Raw genomic sequence first — 16,528 nt, forward strand, 5'->3', positions numbered from 1 at the left:
GGTGGAGGAGGTGGCGGCTCAGACATTTCAGGCTCCACTCGTGTCTGGTTATTGACACCTCATGATTTCTGGTGAGGCACCACTCTGGCTCTTTCAGAAAAGGGGACGGGGAGGGCTTCTTGCATTCCCTCCCGCTTCCACGGAGCTCCCGGCTGCTGGCTGCAGAAGACTCTGCTCAGCTCCCCCACAGTGCCGCCCCCCCCCAGCTCCCAGGCAGGTGTGCTCAGGGTAGCTGGCTCTTAAAGAGCCGCCTTTGAGAGGAATGTTGCTGAGGAGGCCCCATTTGCATTAACAGTTTATTCTGCCAGGTGCCCAGGGATCAAAGTCCCCTTGGTCTGCCCTCCTGGGTGCTAAGAAAAGTTAAGAGCCCACAGAGTGGGACAGAAAGACATTCTGGAACTCACAGTGACATTCTCAGAGCCTCACAACATCCCCCCCGCCCCTTGGGGTCCCTGGACTTGGGGTGTGGTGACCTGCAGACGCCTGTGGCCAGCTGTGGGGCCACAGCAAGGACAGGCCCCCCGGGGCTCCCAGAAGGGCTAGGGGAGAGAAGGGAAACAAGCCACCCCAGAGGGAGCTGTCTTCCCCAGATGTGTCTGCAGACCCCTCCCTGCGCTTTAAGGGAAGAATTGGCTCCTTGATGCTACAGATTCTGCGCGTGCGCGGGAGGCTGGGCTGGATGAGGTCGGAGTCTGGAGTTGTGTATGGCCCAAGTCTTGGGCTCCTCTTGTGTCCCCAGCTCGGCCGCCCAGGTTCCTTCGGGTCTGCTTCCATTTTCACTTCTTGGCACCGCCTGAGTGAGTGGGAAGGGGACTGGGGAGGAGGTGTTGTGGGAATGGGTGTGGACGAGCATAACGTAATCATTGGTGAAATCAGTGGGAAACCATAACCAGATGACTTCCATCTGGACTGAGCTGGGTCTCTGTGAGGTGTGTGAGGTGGTCCTGAGACGTGGCCGGGGCCCTAGACAGGAGTCCTGGGACCCTGTCCCTCTGGGGTGCTCCATGGAGATGGGGGGCGGGGGGCGCTTGATAAGTCTCTCCTCAGAGGGAAGGGAAGGCTGAGAGGAGGACCAGAAGCAGTCTTGGTGAGATAGGGATGGCAAAAGGGAGGAAGGGAAGGGCCAGGTGTGGACTTACCTGGGCTGCGAGTGACCTGGATGTCCTCCTTAGCCTGAGGGACAGAGAGACTCTTGTTGGAGAGAAATGCTGGCTCCTCATCCCGTGTAGAGCCAGGGCTGGCGGGCTTCTGACAGCAGCAAACTGGTTGGTGGTCAGACTGAGGGGCAGCCAACTCAGCCAACTGAAGCCACCTTCGGACCACCTTTGTGGGCTTTGTGGTCCTGTAGCCTCCCTCCTCGTGCTGGCATCTTTTCATCAGTCTTTGGACAGTCATGTCAATGTATTAGAGTGCCTTGAACATCGTTAAAGGTGCCATTTTTGAATGTGTGCTCATGGGATCCAGCTCTTCTCCCGGTCTTGCCCAGCTCTGCTCCTGCTTGGAACCTACGCTGCATCTCGTGGAGGCAAGGCCATGGGCAGCATGTGGGCAAAGCTCTGTCTTGGCTCTGAGGAAGAGTTAATCACGGAGAAAATAAGTATCTTGGAGTTCCCATCGTGGTGCAGCAGAAATGAAGCTGACTAGGAACCATGAGGTTGCGGGTTTGATCCCTGCGGGTTAACGATCTGGTGCTGCTGTGAGCTGTGGTGTAGGTCGCAGACACAGCTCGGATCTGGCATTGCTATGGCTGTGGTGTAGGCTGGCAGCTGCAGCTCCAGTTAGACCCCTAACCTGGGAACCTCCATATGCCGTGGGCGCAGTCCTAAAAAGCACAAAGACAAAAAAAAAAAAAAAAAAAAAAAAAAAAAAAAAAAAAAGAGAGAGAGAGAGAGAGAGAGAGAGAGAGAAAATAAGTATCTTGCCCAAAGGGCTCTCATGGTGGAGACCAGACTGGGAAGGACTTGGCTTCCTCCCATCTTCGATGAGGTTGTTGATTTAGGGTTGTTGATGGAAGATCAAAGTACTTTTCTTTAGGTTGAGTTTATGCAGTGATTTGCTGTCCACCTCCTTGTTTTCAGGTAGTAACTTCTTTTTTATATTCGAAATGTTTTTAGTTTGACAAAAGTGAAATGAGAGATGATGAAACCAGCGTGCACACACTTCTCAAACTCTGTTCACATCCATTATCTCACTCGGGGAGGGCTATTACCAGCTCCATTTTCTTTATAAGAATATGGAGATGGGGAGATAAGATAACTTGCCCAAGAGTGTGCACAGCTTGTTACTGACTAGGTTTAGAACCGGGGTCTGAAGACTCCTCTTCCGGTGGTGGCGCCTCTGTGCTTCTTCTGCTTTCCATCAATTTGAAAAGGAGGCAGAAGCCTATAGCTCTTGTAGGTGGATCCCGCAGAGGAATACTGAGAGCAAGCGAAGGTGCCATCCTGAGCCCAGAACTCCATGCCAGGTGTTCACAGAGCTGCTGAGACCCAAGGTGGCGAGGGAAAAGCCCCCCGTTGTTGCATTAACTGCAGATCTCTCTTGGGGTCAGAGTGAATGTTGCTGACATGACTTTTTTTCACTGTGGTAAAGCATGCATTACATAGAATTTACCATTTTAGGAGTTCCTATCTTGGCTCAGTGGAAATGAATCTGACTCGTATCCATGGGATGCAGGTTCGAACTCCAGCCTCCATCAGTGGGTTAAGGATCCAGCCATGAGCTACGGTGTAGGTCGCAGATGCAGGTTGGATCTGGTGTGGCTGTGGCTATGTCTGTGGCCGGCAGCTATAGCTCCAATTCGACCCCTAGCCTTTGAACCTCCATATGCCACAGGTGTGGCCCTAAAAAGACAAAAAAAAAAAAAAAAAAAAAAAAAAAAAAAGAATTTACCATTTTAACCATAGTTTTTTTTGTTTGTTTGTTTTTTGTTTTTTGTCTTTTTGCCATTTCTTGGGCTGCTCCGCGGCATATGGAGGTTCCCAGGCTAGGGGTCTAATTGGAGCTGTAGCCACCGGCCTACACCAGAGCCACAGCAACTCGGGATCTGAGCCGCATCTGCAACCTACACCACAGCTCACGGCAACGCCGGATCCTTAACCCACTGAGCAAGGCCAGGGACCGAACCCGCAACCTTGTGGTTCCTAGTCGGATTCGTTAATCACTGCGCCACGACGGGAACTCCTAACCATGTTTAAGTGTATAGTTTAATGGTATTGGGTATATTCGTACGAATGAATGGCAACCATCACCAGCATCCACCTTCAAAAGCCTTTTCATCTTCCAAAACTGTAACTCTACACCCATTAAACAGTAACTCCCTATTCTCCCCACTCCCCAGCCCCTGGCAGCCACCATTCTTCTTTCTGTCTTTAGGAATCTGACTACTCTAGGGACCTCCTATAAGTGGAATCATACAATATTTGTCCTTTTGTGTTTGTCTTATGCTGACTTATTTTTAATTCGATCATCATTTTCAACTACAGCAGGGATACTGATTAGCAGTGCTCCATGCCCATAAAGGGGTAGAGAGAGAGAGAAAGAGCGAACAAGAGTGATTTGGGGTGGATTTCTCAACTGAAGGGGTACCAGATGTAAGGGGGCGGTGGTGGGGGGTGGATAGGAAGAAAGTGTTACTGAGAAAAAAAATGCTGCGCTTTATCATTCCAGGGGAGGGGTGTGCCTCCCCCAGAGGTAGACACAACTTTTTTGAGGATTTTGAACCCTGATGGAGAAGCCACTCTGTCTGGTGAGACCAGTGTGACGCTCTGGGCATGCTGAAGACAAGACAAATTGTTTGGTGAGAGAAATCCACAGGGACTTAGGGTTTGGATTGAAGGATCTGGAGGAGAAGGGGGAGGTGGGAGAAGTAGTATAAATTGAGACTTAGGAAACAGTGAAAAGTGTTTGGAGGCAGGGGAATGGTGGATGGATTTTTTTTTTTTTTGGCCACGTCCACGGCATGCAGAAATTCACAGCTGGGAATTGAACCTGAGCCACAGCAGCAACCCGAGCCACAGCCATCACAAAGCTGGACCCCCAGCCACCAGGGAACTCCAACTGATGAATTTTTTAGGAGAGTAATGTCCATTGGTAGATTCGAATGTGCTTACTGTGAATCCTCTCCATGACCCTGAACTTTGAGTAAAACTCTGCTACTGTGCCCCCTAGCCTTGTGCGAGTTGGAGGGGTGACTGGGTGGGGGGCGGTGCAGGAACAGGGCAGTGTGCAGAGTGACAGAGGGATGCTGAGAGAGGGCTGCTGCTACAGGAGGTGCAGGGCAGATGGAAGGGAGAGGTGGAAGAGCAGGAAACCGAGCCAGAGGTCATCAGAGGAAGCATGAGCCCTCTGAGTGTCCTGGGCATGCGGTTGGTGGTGGGGGCAAGGGGTGAGAGGAAATGTGAGATTGGGGGGACCTAGTGATGGGGCCCCCACAGTTGGGATGGGGCTCAAGTCATTTTCTTGAATATTAGGGGCAGTCCTTCCAGTGAGATAGCCTGACGGAAGGAGTGGATGTGAATTTCTCTTCTCAGAGACCTTCTGGGTCATTTAGGAAGAGAGGCTTTCTGTGGTCTCATCAGCTCAGCTTGCTGCCTCCGGGGTGTCTAGATTCATGAGGAAGAGAACTTTTTTTTTTTTTTTTTTTTTTTTTTGAGAGATGAAGATGGAGCTAGAACCAAAGCCAAGCCCGGAACATGTCTTGAGCTTTCAAAACATCCTTCTTTTTAAAATCGTCTGAAGGCAGCGGTCTGGGGCTGTGACTGTCTCTGATGTGACTGTCTCTGATGTGACTGTTTCTGATGCTTTTGGACCTCTAAGACAAAGCCTGAGGCCAACGAGAGGGTCTGGCTGCTCCCACCCAGAGACCCCAGAGAAACCTGGCATGGACGGCAAGCCTTATGTTTTTGGGGATACTTGGAGATTCCCTGACCAGGTCCCGGGCTGAGCGTGGGCTGGGGATGGAGCCCTGCCTGGAATTACTGATGCATCCTGAGATCTTGGGACCAGCCTGCGGGGTGGTGGTGGGGCCGGCCGAGGACACTTCCCTCTGGTCCTCTCCAGCCTTGGCCCAGAGAACCAAGGCTTGGGGCTTGTCTGGCTGGACCCCATTTTGGTCCTCGCCCAGCATCCCTTCGTCAGCTGGGTCCTGGGGAAAAGAGCCTGGCTTGGCTCTCACTGGAGCAGTCTTGCCAAATGTGTTAGTTGCTGCTAAAAGCTTGTAAACAGGGGGTGCAGGATGTGGAGGGCCCTGCGCTGGCCCAAGGATATGCTGTTTAGAAGTTCCAGAACTTCCCTGCAGGTTGGGAGGGAGGAATGTCCCTGCAGAATGGCAGGCAAGCCTTCCTGGGGCCCAGCCAGCTTTCCCTCTGGCGGGCCCCTCTGCTCTGGGGGAGCTGTGTGTTCCCTTCTACTCCAGCAGCTTGGGAAAGACCAGAGGCCCTTTCAGGGAAAGGAGAAAGAGAGAAAACAGGCCTGAAAACGCTGTAGTGAAAGCCTCATTCTGAGTTTCAGCTGTGGACCCAGACCCGGAGCACAGATGCATTTTCAACTCCCTATGAGAATGTGGAGGCTTCTAAAATAGGTTATTTGGGGGGAACTGTAGAGCCTCAGCACTGTGGTGCTAGCAGGATCTCCAAGACCAGTTAGTAAGCCCCCTCATTTTGCTGGGAGGCTAATTTGAAACAGAATGGAATTTGGCAGGGGCTGGGATGGCGTTTTTCTTCTGAGGCCCCTTTTCCTGAAAGAGACAGTGTCCGAGATGAGCTGATTTCACTCCTTCACTCAATGCCCTCCTTAGTGCATCTGAAACACACACACACACACACACACACACACACACACACACACACGCAAGTCCAGATCTGGCTTCTGTGAAAGTAACCAGAGTTTGTGGCTTCCAGGGTGTTTTCAGTTTGGAGCCATCATTTCTGTTTGTCCATTAAAAATGTTTGTTCACTACAGGCTTCTTGCCAGATCGCCCTTTGCACGTTATTGGACTGTGCTTGTGAATGGCCGAGGGAGACCAGAAACCCAACTTAGAAAGACTGGAATAAGGCAGCAGCTGCGGTAGTCTGGGGAGGAGGGGGGATGGAGGGTGACAGGCCTGTGGTTAAGCGTGGCTGTCTGAGTACCCTCAATGAGGAGCCTTACAGCCACAGGAGAGGCCTTGGCGAGGCATCTGTGCAGGGTGGATGTAGAGAGGCTGCCTTGGGAAGAGGGCACCTGGATGCCTCAGGAAGAACCAGCAGGCCCCTGGCCCATGAAGCTTAGGAAAGAGGAGATCTGGGAAGCAGCAGCCAGGCATATCAGAAAAAGAGGAAAGAGGAAGTTCACAGTGTGACAGAGCAGAAACGAATCCAACTAGTATCCATCCATGAGGATGCATGTTCGATCCCTGGCCTCACTCAGTGGGTCAGGGATCCGGCGTTGCTATGAGCTGTGGTGTAGGTCGCAGACGAGGCTCAGATCCCACGTTGCTGTGGCTGTGGTGTAGGTGGGCAGCTGATTCTCCGATTTGACCCCTAGCCTGGGAACTTCCACATGCCTCCAGTGCAGCCTTAAAAAGGAAAAAAAAAAAAAAAAGAGCAAAGGAAGAGAGAAAGCAAGGGGCACAGGGCACAGAGTGAGGTGGAGCCTGAACTGAATTATAAGTTTGGGGAGGGGCCCTGGAGGCTGCCAACTTTGATCTCACTTTCTGGACGGGCCTTTGGGTTATTTCTTACACCGACAACCCAATCACCAGAGAGCATCGCCTTCTGATAGCAGAAGCTCTTGGCAGACAGACAACACATATGCAGCTGGAATTGGGGGCAACATGTGCTGGGTGTGGGCTGGGGAGGGGACATACACACGTTGTTGGAGGAGAGGGAAGTGTTTCACAGGCTTCTGTCCTGGGAGGCAGAGTGGGGAGCAGAATGTCAGGGCTCAGGGCAGGGGTGCTGTCTATCCTGTTCCCACTGTCCCCTCATTGCCCAGCTCAGGGCCAGGCACACAGAAGGCGCTTGCTGAATAACAATGAAGCTGGTATTTGTCTGAACGCATGGAGTTCTACTCTCTTGAATTCCTATGCTAACCTCTAGTTTTCTTCTTCAGGGTTTAAAGAATGATGGAGAATATTTGCCTAACCTGAGCTTTCTCCTTCAGGAACGATCTTACCCTTGATGTGGCAGAGGGCATGGAGGCCCTGTTCAGGGAAAACCATCTCAGCATAAAGACCCTCCATCTGGGGAGGGAAGGGAGGTGGGAGGAGGGCCAGAATGACCTCTCAGGGTCCAGCTGGCTCTGCCAGTATGCAGAGGGTGGACTGAAATTCACCAAGCTGTGCTGGTGATGGCCAAGGTCACTGCAAGATGATGCATTAGCAACTTCGTTAATTGCATCATGTTTTTTTCCTCCCTGTGACACTGCTGGGCTTATGCCTCATCCCCAGCAGATGACCAATGGAGGAAAAGCAAATGGAATTCAAACCTTTTTGACAAGACTTAACTCCTGGAAGTGGTTACTCTGAGGAGCAGTGGGTTTCCTTCCTTGGACAATTTCAGGGCCCATCACTGTGCTTTATGCAAAGCACAACCTACTGAGGGAGATCTGTCCTCCCCTCCTTGCTTTGCGCCCCGAGAAAGTCCCCCCCCCCCCAGCTTCTCCTGGGCTTGGTTTTAGAAGTGATGGCTAATCCTCTCCCCTGCAAGCACTTCCTGGAAGGGCTTGGTATAGGATGTCTCCAGAGACAGTGGGGTGTTGAGAAGATCTCTTCAGGCTTTGCCCACTCCCCAGTTTCTGCATCTCAGGAGAACCTAAGCATTTCCTTTCCTTCAGAAGTTGTCAGAGTTAACTCCGAGTAGGCGTGGGTTCCTTGTAGTTACACCACCCTCTAATATTTAAAAGATCTGTGCTGGTTCTTAGGGCCTGCGAATCATGTATTTATTTTCCTTGGCTCTGGCTGGAAAGGACAGACATCGCTTTTTTTTTTTTTTCTTTCCCTGAAAGCTAGGTCCTCTGGGCTAAACACAACCGCCTCTCAGCTCTAGAAATGGCTGATTTTCATCATGCCCTTTACCGACCAAATTATTTCTTAAATTGCTCTCCCTCCTGCTGGGTGTTCAGGACACAGGAGCCAGTCTGGAGGGGCCCCTGGCTTTTCTTCCCCGCCCCGCGGAGGACTTGGAGGAAAGCCTCAGTTTCTCCTTTGGCCCGAAGGGGGCAGGCGGCAGGGGAGGGGATGCTCCGGCCGCGCTCTTGAACGTGACCCACCGCTAGACCGCTGGGGAGCAAACCACCGCGCCCCGCGGCTGAACGCCGCCCTCCGCTGGCGTCTGGGGCCACCGGGAGGCGCCGCAGGAATGAGGCACCGTGGACCGAGGCCTTTTCGGTGTTCGCCGCGCTCCTGCCCCACAAGGCTCCCGCGCTCGCGGAGGGGAGGCTCGGGGCACCCCCGGTCCCCCTCCCCTGCAGCCCAGCCCGGCTGCCGGGGCCCCTCTGGGAAGGGCTGGAGGCGACGCGAGGAGGGGGCCGGGGGAGGAGGGAGCGTTCCTGCAAATCACATGATTTTCCCGCTTATATAAATCACAGCTTGTTTTTCTCAACTGGCTGCAGACTTAAAGGTGCAGTGTCTTCTTTCTCTCCCAAGGGCAGGGGTGCTCCGGGGTGCTTCGGACGGCCCTCCAGCTGGCTGCAGGTGGCTTCACCAGTGAGAATGTTAGGGCTTAGGGTTTAGGGAGCCCCCCAACTCCACCCCATACTCGAGGATGTTTCCTTTTAGCCGGAGACCAGGGAAGGTCTTGGAAATATGACCACCAAATGAGCAGACAGAGCCAACCTGGGTTGGCGGTGTCCCTCAGACCTCTCTGGAGACCGGGTGCCCCAGAGAATGGCTGATGCCCTCCGGGGGACCCTGATCTGAGGGCTCAGGATGAGGTTGTCCTGTGGGAGATCTGTAGTGGCCAAAATCAGGCTTCCAAGGCTAATGCTTGTTATCCTGACCAGCTCTGGTTATTTGAGGCCAACATACGTGGGAAGAAAAAGGAAATCAACATCCGTGTTTTAAGCTCCTACTATCTAAGTATTGGGCACTGCAGGGAGAAATCAAGACCCAATAGACAATCTTCCCCTTCAAGTGGTTTATACTGTTTGGGGTGATGAGATACAGACTTGGGAGAGATTACAATAGCACTAGTGCGTTTCAAGCCTGTTCCAGGCTAAACAGAAGAGTTACAAGGCAGTACATAATTACTGCCTGATGAACAGTATGGGTAATGAGTCCTGCAGGCTTTGAAGGGAGGGCTGGCAGGCCTGGGCTGAGAGGTGGCAGGAGGGAGGAGGGGACAGCCTCCTGGGGGCCCTGGGAGCCACAGGTGGGGAGGAGAGCGGAGGAAAGGAGCTTGGTAGGGGGAGGGGTGTGTGCAGCCAGCAATTCTTTGCTAAACAGGAACTGAGAAATGGAGAATGAGGCGAAGACTGGCAGCCACGGGGCCAGATGCAGGCTGTCTAGAGAGAGGGCAGGGCTGAGGGCCAGTTTGATTTGATGAAGGCAGCCTGCCATCCAGTGAAGGTGCAGGGCAGGTACATGGAGTGATGTATCTGGCAGTTGTGTATATAGGTGGCTGGAGGTTTTTGCAGGGACCAGGCAGATAGAAGTTTCGTGGTGCTAGGATGTGAAGAGAACAAGTAGAAACGAAAAGTGAGAGATGAGAGATGCCGAAGAAAGAATTGAGATCATTGAGTGATTATATGTATATGGATAAGGGGAGATATAACCAAAAGTGATGGTGATTTTGAGCTTGGGAGGCCAGGAGGCGGGGCTTGTGAGTGATGAGGTGAAGAGGTTCTTTTAGAGATACTGTGTAAGGACAGCGGGATCCTAACTGGAGATTGTCCAGGGGGCTAGAAATTGGAACAGAGGATCTGCACGGAGGGAATAACGCAAGGGCTGAAAGAGACACCACAGATTTTTTTTTCTTAACTTAAAAAAATTTATTAAAGTACAGTGGATTTACAATGTTGTGCCAGTTTCTGCTGTACAGCAAAGCGACCCGGTCATACCTATATATACATTCCCTTTATCATCTCCCATCATGGTTTATCCTAAGAGACTGGATATAACTAACTCCCTGTGCTATACAGTAGGACCACATTGCTTATCCATTCTAAATGTAATAGTTTGCACCTACTAACCCCAGACTCCCAATCCATCCCACTCCCTCCTTTCTCCCCCTTGGCAACCCACCAGTCTGTTCTCCATGTCTGTGAGTCTGTTTCTGTTTTGCAGATAGGTTCGTTTGTGCCACATTTTAGATTCCACATGTAAGTGATATCATATGGTGTTTGTCTTTCTCTTTCTGACTTACTTCACTTAGTGTGAGAATCTCTAGTTTCACCCATGTTGCTGCAAATGGTGTTATTTCATCCTTTTTTATGGCTGAGTGGTATTCCACTGTGTATACGTACCACATCTTAATCTATTCATCTGTTGATGGACATTTAGGTTGCTTCCATACTTTGGCTATTGTGAATAGTGCTGCTATGAACATGTGTGTGCCTGTATGTTTTTGAACTATAGCTTTGTTGAGACATATGCCCAGGAGTGGGATTGTGGGGTCATATGGTAGTTCTATATTTAGTTTTCTGAGGAACTTCCATACTGTTTCCCATAGTGGTTGTACCAATTTACATTCCAACGAACAGTGTAGGAGGGCTCTTCCTTTTCTCCACATCCTCTCCAGCATTTGTCATTTGCAGACCTATTAATGATGGCCATTCTGACTGATGTGCGGTGGTACCTCATTGTAGTTTTGATTTGCATTTCTCTAATAATTAGTGATGTTGAACATTTTTTCATGTGCCTACTGGCCATCTGTATGTCTTCTTTGGAGAAATGTCTATTAGATCTTCTGCCCATTTTTTGATTAGGTTGTTTGTTTTTTGTTGTTGAGTTGTATAAGTTGGGTTTATATGTTTTAGAGATTAAGCCCTTGTTGGTTGCATCATTTGCAACTGATTTTCTTCCATTCTGTAGGTTGTAGTTTCATTTTAAAAAACTGGTTTCCTTTGCTGTGCAAAAGCTTTTAAGTTTGAATAGGTCTCATTTGTTTACTTTTGATTTTATTTCTGTTGCCTTGGGAGACTGACCTAAGAAAATATTGGTACGTTTATGTCAGAGAATGTTTTGCCTATGTTTTCTTCTAGGAATTTTATGGTGTCTTGTCTTATGCTTAAGTCTTTAAGCTGTTTTGAGTTTATTTTTGTGTATGCTGAGTTCTAGTTTCATTGATTTACATGCAGCTGTCAGGTTTTCCCAGCATCAATTGCTGAAAATACTGTCTTTTTCCCATTTTGTATTCTTGCCTCCTTCGTCAAAGATTAATTGACCATGGGTGTCTGGGTTTTTTCTGGGCTCTCTATTCTGTTCCATTGATCTGAATGTCCGTTTTTGTGTGAGTACCACACTGTCTTGATTACTGTAGCTTTGTAATATTGTCGGAAGTCTGGCAGAGTTGGGCCTCTTGTTTTTTTTTTTTTTTTTTTTTTTTTTTTTCTTCAGGATTGTTTTAGCAATTCTGGGTCTTTTATGGTAGAGACACCACAGATTTTCTTTTGGCTGCACCCTCGTCATGCTGAAGTTCTCCGGCCAGGGATTGACTCCGTACCACAGCAATAACCAGAGCCTCAGTGGTGACAATGCCAGGTCCTCAACTCACTGAGCCACCAGGGAACTCCAAGACAACACAGATTTTTAAAGGGAGATAACAGAAAGGGAGAGAGAGACCTAGAGCCTGGGAACACCCACATTTAGGGGGAGGAGGCAGTGGTGAGGCTGTGAAGGGAAAGAGCAGCCTGGGTGAGTAGTGTCTCTGCCTGACCTTGGCTAAGCTGTTTATTCTCTCTGATCTGTAAAACGGGAGAAGCGCACCTGTATCATACTCTGTGCAGATTAAAGGGAACACAGGAAGCATCTTGCACACTGCACAGTATTTGGCACATAGCGTGTGCTTCATTCAGGGGTCCTCCTTCTCCATGTACCTTCCCAGCTCACGACCCCCTCCCATTTCATTTAAGTGACAGGCACTCAATCAGAGTTCTTCCCTTGAATGGCAGCTGAGCTGTTACTGTTTCTCTTCTTACCCCCACTCCCTCCTCTTCATCCTCTTCTTCTCCCTCTAGAAGAAACAGTCTTGGTACATGACTAATTATTTGAACCGGATATATCCTGCCTGATAAAGGAAGGAAATAATAAATTTATTTCATAAGGGCCTCTTAGCTGAAGATGGCTATTATTTCGTTTGATCCTTCCAGCGGCCTTGCACAGTTGGGGAGGCCAGGCATTATCGGGCCATTCCCCCTCCTCCCCCCCCCCCCGCCCAATGGCTGAAGAAAGTTTGTAAAAAGTTGGATTATTATGTTCGAGATCCATACAGTCTGGTGGCTCCCTCTGGTTCAAAGATTTCCAAACTTTTATTTTTCGCCCTTTATTTTTGGAAATAAACTTTACCAGGGAGTCAAAACAGATACAGGCAACAGAGCTCAGGTCTCAGGGGAATGAGTCTCCATTGCTGAGCTGTAGGAACTGCTGACCCCCTGGGCAGGCTGGGCTTCTGGGATAGTCTGGCACCCAGAGCCTCTGTCTCTGAACCCAGCTTCTTTCCCCTCCTTTTCAGCCACAAACTTTCTGACTTCTAAGCCCTGACTAGAGCCCGCATGGTCTTTGCAGACCCCTGGGTGTGCCCATTGTGCAGGCCAAGGGTCATCTTAGTGAGTATGCTGCCTAGAGTGTGGACCAGCGCTGCTCCAGGGGAGAAAGCGGGGGGCAAGGGGTGTCTCTGCTCAGACTCGATGACCAGCAATGCCTGGTGTCACGGGGTCCAGGAACTACCCTGCTGTGGGTAGCAGCAGCCTGCTCTGCTGATGTGCTTTGGGTCCTTATTTCCTTGTCGAATGTGTTTCTTGAAAAACAAATCCTCTGAGGTCAGAAAACAGTTAATGGTTTTCAGAAGGTGATTTGAAATCAAACATATAGTGTAACATGCTCTGCAGATACTTATATAAAGCTGCGAAAGAGCCACAAATAATGTACCCTAACTGCAGTACTATTCATCATCCTATTCAAAGCAGCCATCTTTCGGATTCTTTTCTTTGAGTGATAGCACTTCCCCAAAGAGACAAGCATTAAAAAAAAAAAAAAAAAAAAAAAAAAAGAATGATTAAAAGAAATTCCTGGAGTTCCTGTCATGGTTCAGCAGTTAGCAAACCCAGCTAGCAGCCATAAGGATTCAGGTTCGATCCCTAGCGTTGCTTGGTGGGTTAAGGATCTGGTGTTGTGGTGAGCTGTGGTGAAGGTTGCAGAGGAGGCTTGGATCCAGTGTTGCTGTGGTGTAGACTGGCGGCTGTAGCTCCAATTCAACCCCTAGCCTGGGAGCCTCCATATGCTGTGTGTGCAGCCCTGAAAAAGACAAAAAAATAAATAAAAAAAAAAATAAAAAAAAAAAAAAAAATAAAAGGAATTTTATGTGATTTTTTTTTTGTTTTTTTTTTTGTTTTGTTGCTTTTTAGGGCTACACCCATGACAAATGGAAATTCCCAGGCTAGGGGTCAAATTGGACCTACAGCTCCCGGCCTACACCACAGCCACAGTAATGCAGGATCTGAGTCGCCTCTGTGACCTACACTACAGCTCACAGCAATGCTGCCCCCTTAACCCACTGAACAGGTCCAGGGATGGAACCTGCATCCTCATGGATCCCAGTTGGGTTCCTTAACCACTGAGCCACAAAGGGAACCCCCAATTTCATGTAAGTTTTGCTTTTAAAATAAAATTAGGGTAAACTAGCCTCCTAATCCTGTAACTGTTAATTTTTTCACCAATTTATCTATTTATTTGCATTAGAAAGGTAATATATACTAATGTTAAAAACAGAAATGCAGGAGTTCCTGCTGTGGCTGCTGTGGCTCCGTGGGATTGGCAGGAACTCTGGGATGCAGGTATGATCCCTGGCCTGGTGCAGTGGGTTAAGGATCCAGCGTTGCGGCGTAGAGCTTGCCGCATAGGTGGCTCAGATTGGATCCCTGGCCGGGGGAATTCCAAATGCCTCAGGGCAGCCAAAGAAGGAAAAAAAACCAAACCAAACCAAAACAGAAATGCAAATCATTCTGAAGGTTGTAAAATGAATAGTTGAAGTCCCCTCTCATTACCCAATCTTACTCCCCTGAGATGATAGAAGTTAATGGTTTCTTATAACCCAGAAAGTTTTTGATGTGTGTGTGTACACCTCTAATCTAATATTTTTCCCCAAATGGTCTAGTTCTGTGATTTTTTTTTTGGTCTTATTTTTTTTTTTTTTTTTTGGTCTTTTTAGGGCCACACCCGCAGCACATGGAAGTTCCCAGGCTAAGGGTCCAATCAGAGCTGTAACCGCCGGCCTACGCCAGAGCCACAGCAACGCAGGATCCGAGTCATGTCTGCAACCTACATCACAGCTCATGGCAACACCAGATCCTTAACCTACTGAGCAAGGCCAGGGATTGAACCCGCATCCTCATGGCTGCTAGTTGGCTTCGCTAACCACTGAGCCACGATGGGAACTCCTAGTTCTGTGACTTCCCCCCCCACTTTATATATCTTGGCATACAGGTCTTTTAAGTGATAATCTAGCTCTGGTATTTCACTGAATATTTTATATAATATTCCCATATTTAGGTTGTTTCCAGTTTTTTCTCCCCCTTAAGTTTATAACTGCTATGATAAGTATCTTTATATATACTGTTGCATACTTGTGTATATGCTAGTGCATGTGTAAGCTGATTTCCTAGCAGTGGAATTAGGTGAAAGTGAATGTACATAAATTAAAAAAATTTATTTTGCAGTACTTAAGACATGTGAATAAAAGATAAAAGAATCAAAACAGCTTAGAAAACATCAGCACAGGAGTTCCTGTTGTGGCGCAGTGGTTAACGAATCCGACCAGGAATCATGAGGTTGCGGGTTCGATCCCTGGCCTTGCTCAGTGGGTTAAGGATCCGGCATTGCTGTGAGCTGTGGTGTAGGTTGCAGATGAGGCTCAGATCCCGCATTGCTGTGGCTGTGGCGTGGGCCAGCGGCTGCAGCTCTGATTAGACCCCTAACCTGGGAATCTCCATGTGCCGCGGGAGCGGCCCTAGAAATGGCAAAAAGACAAAGAAAAAAAAAAAAAAAAAAGAAAGAAAACAGCAACACAGGTGGCTGCTCCTTTGTACAACCCTGATCTCCATCCGTCTTGTTCCACCCTGAGGATGCCAGGATCCTGAATTTGGTTCTTACTGTTCCCAGGCGATGCCTTGAATGTTTTTACATTTTACCTAAATGATATTTTACTGTAAAATATTCTGAGACTTGTGTCTTTTCCTAAATATTGTATTTCTGAGATTCTCATGTTGATACCATTTTTGAGCTAATTTATTTTCAGTACTGAATAACTTCAAATTCTATGAATATACCACAAATTATGTATCCATTTCCTGGTTAAGGACATTAGAGTTGAACTAGTTTTTTTTTTCTTCTCTTACAAGCAATGCTGCTCTGAACATTCTCCTGTGTATCTCTTGATTGTACACATGTGGGGATTTCTCTAGGTATTGGTCTAGGAGGGAATGGCTGGTTGGTTCACAGCCTGCAGAATCTTCAGTATTAGAAATTGTTCTCCAGGAGTTCCCGCCGTGGCTCAGCCGAAACGAATCTGACTAGTATCCATGAGGACACAGGTTCGATCGCTGGCCTCGCTCAGGGGTTAAGGATCCAGCGTTGCTGTGACCTGTGGTGTAGGATGCAGACATGGCTCGGATCTGGCGTTGCTGTGGCTGTGGTGTAGGCCAGCAGCATAGCTCTAATTAGACCCCTAGCCTGGGAACCTCCATGTGCGGTGGGTGTGGCCCTAACAAATAAAAAAAAAAAGAAATTGTTCTCCAAAGTGGTTTTACACTCTCACGGCAGTTACTCCACATTCTCATCAACACTTGGTATTGTCCAATCTTTTAATTTTGCCAGTTTGATTGATGTGGAATGCTTCTTGTGGTTTTCGTTCACATTTCTTGGATTACTAATGAGGCTGGGCATCTTTTCATGAATTTTGTGGCCATGCATGTTTCCTCTCATGGGAATTGCCTTTGCCTATTTTTTTTTCTGTTGGAATGTTTGTCCTTTCCTTGTTGATTTATGGAATTTCATTGTATTTTGTACTTACTGGTCAGTTATAGGTTAAAATCTTTTCCCAATTTGTTGCTTGTGTTTATTTATTTATTTATTTATTCATTATTTTTTTATTTTTTTAGGGATGCACCTTCAGCATATGGAAGTTCTCAAGCCAGGGTGTGAGTCGGAGCTGCAGCTTCAGGCCTACACTACAGCCACTAGGCAACACTGGATCCGAGATACGTCTTCGACCTAGTCTGCATCTTGCAGCAAGTCTGATCCTTAACTCACTGAGCAAGACCAAGGATCAAACTCATATCCTTAGGGAGACAACATGGGGTTCTTAACCTGCTGAGCCACAATGGGAACTCCTCTTTT

The 16,528-nt window shown here is 48.6% G+C and overlaps 1 protein-coding gene across 1 annotated transcript in view; it reads left to right on the top strand.

Moving 5' to 3' along the window:
* Positions 504 to 16,528, top strand: part of ATP23 (ATP23 metallopeptidase and ATP synthase assembly factor homolog) — a 99,398-nt gene continuing 83,373 nt past the window's right edge. Inside the window, exon 1 of the mRNA XM_021091907.1 lies at positions 504 to 797. Within this exon, the coding sequence (XP_020947566.1) occupies positions 641 to 797 (157 nt within the window). The 5' untranslated portion in view covers positions 504 to 640. The remainder of the gene's footprint in view (positions 798 to 16,528) is intronic.

Source organism: Sus scrofa, chromosome 5, assembly GCF_000003025.6.
Source record: "Sus scrofa isolate TJ Tabasco breed Duroc chromosome 5, Sscrofa11.1, whole genome shotgun sequence".
In the NCBI taxonomy this organism is placed as follows: domain Eukaryota; kingdom Metazoa; phylum Chordata; class Mammalia; order Artiodactyla; family Suidae; genus Sus; species Sus scrofa.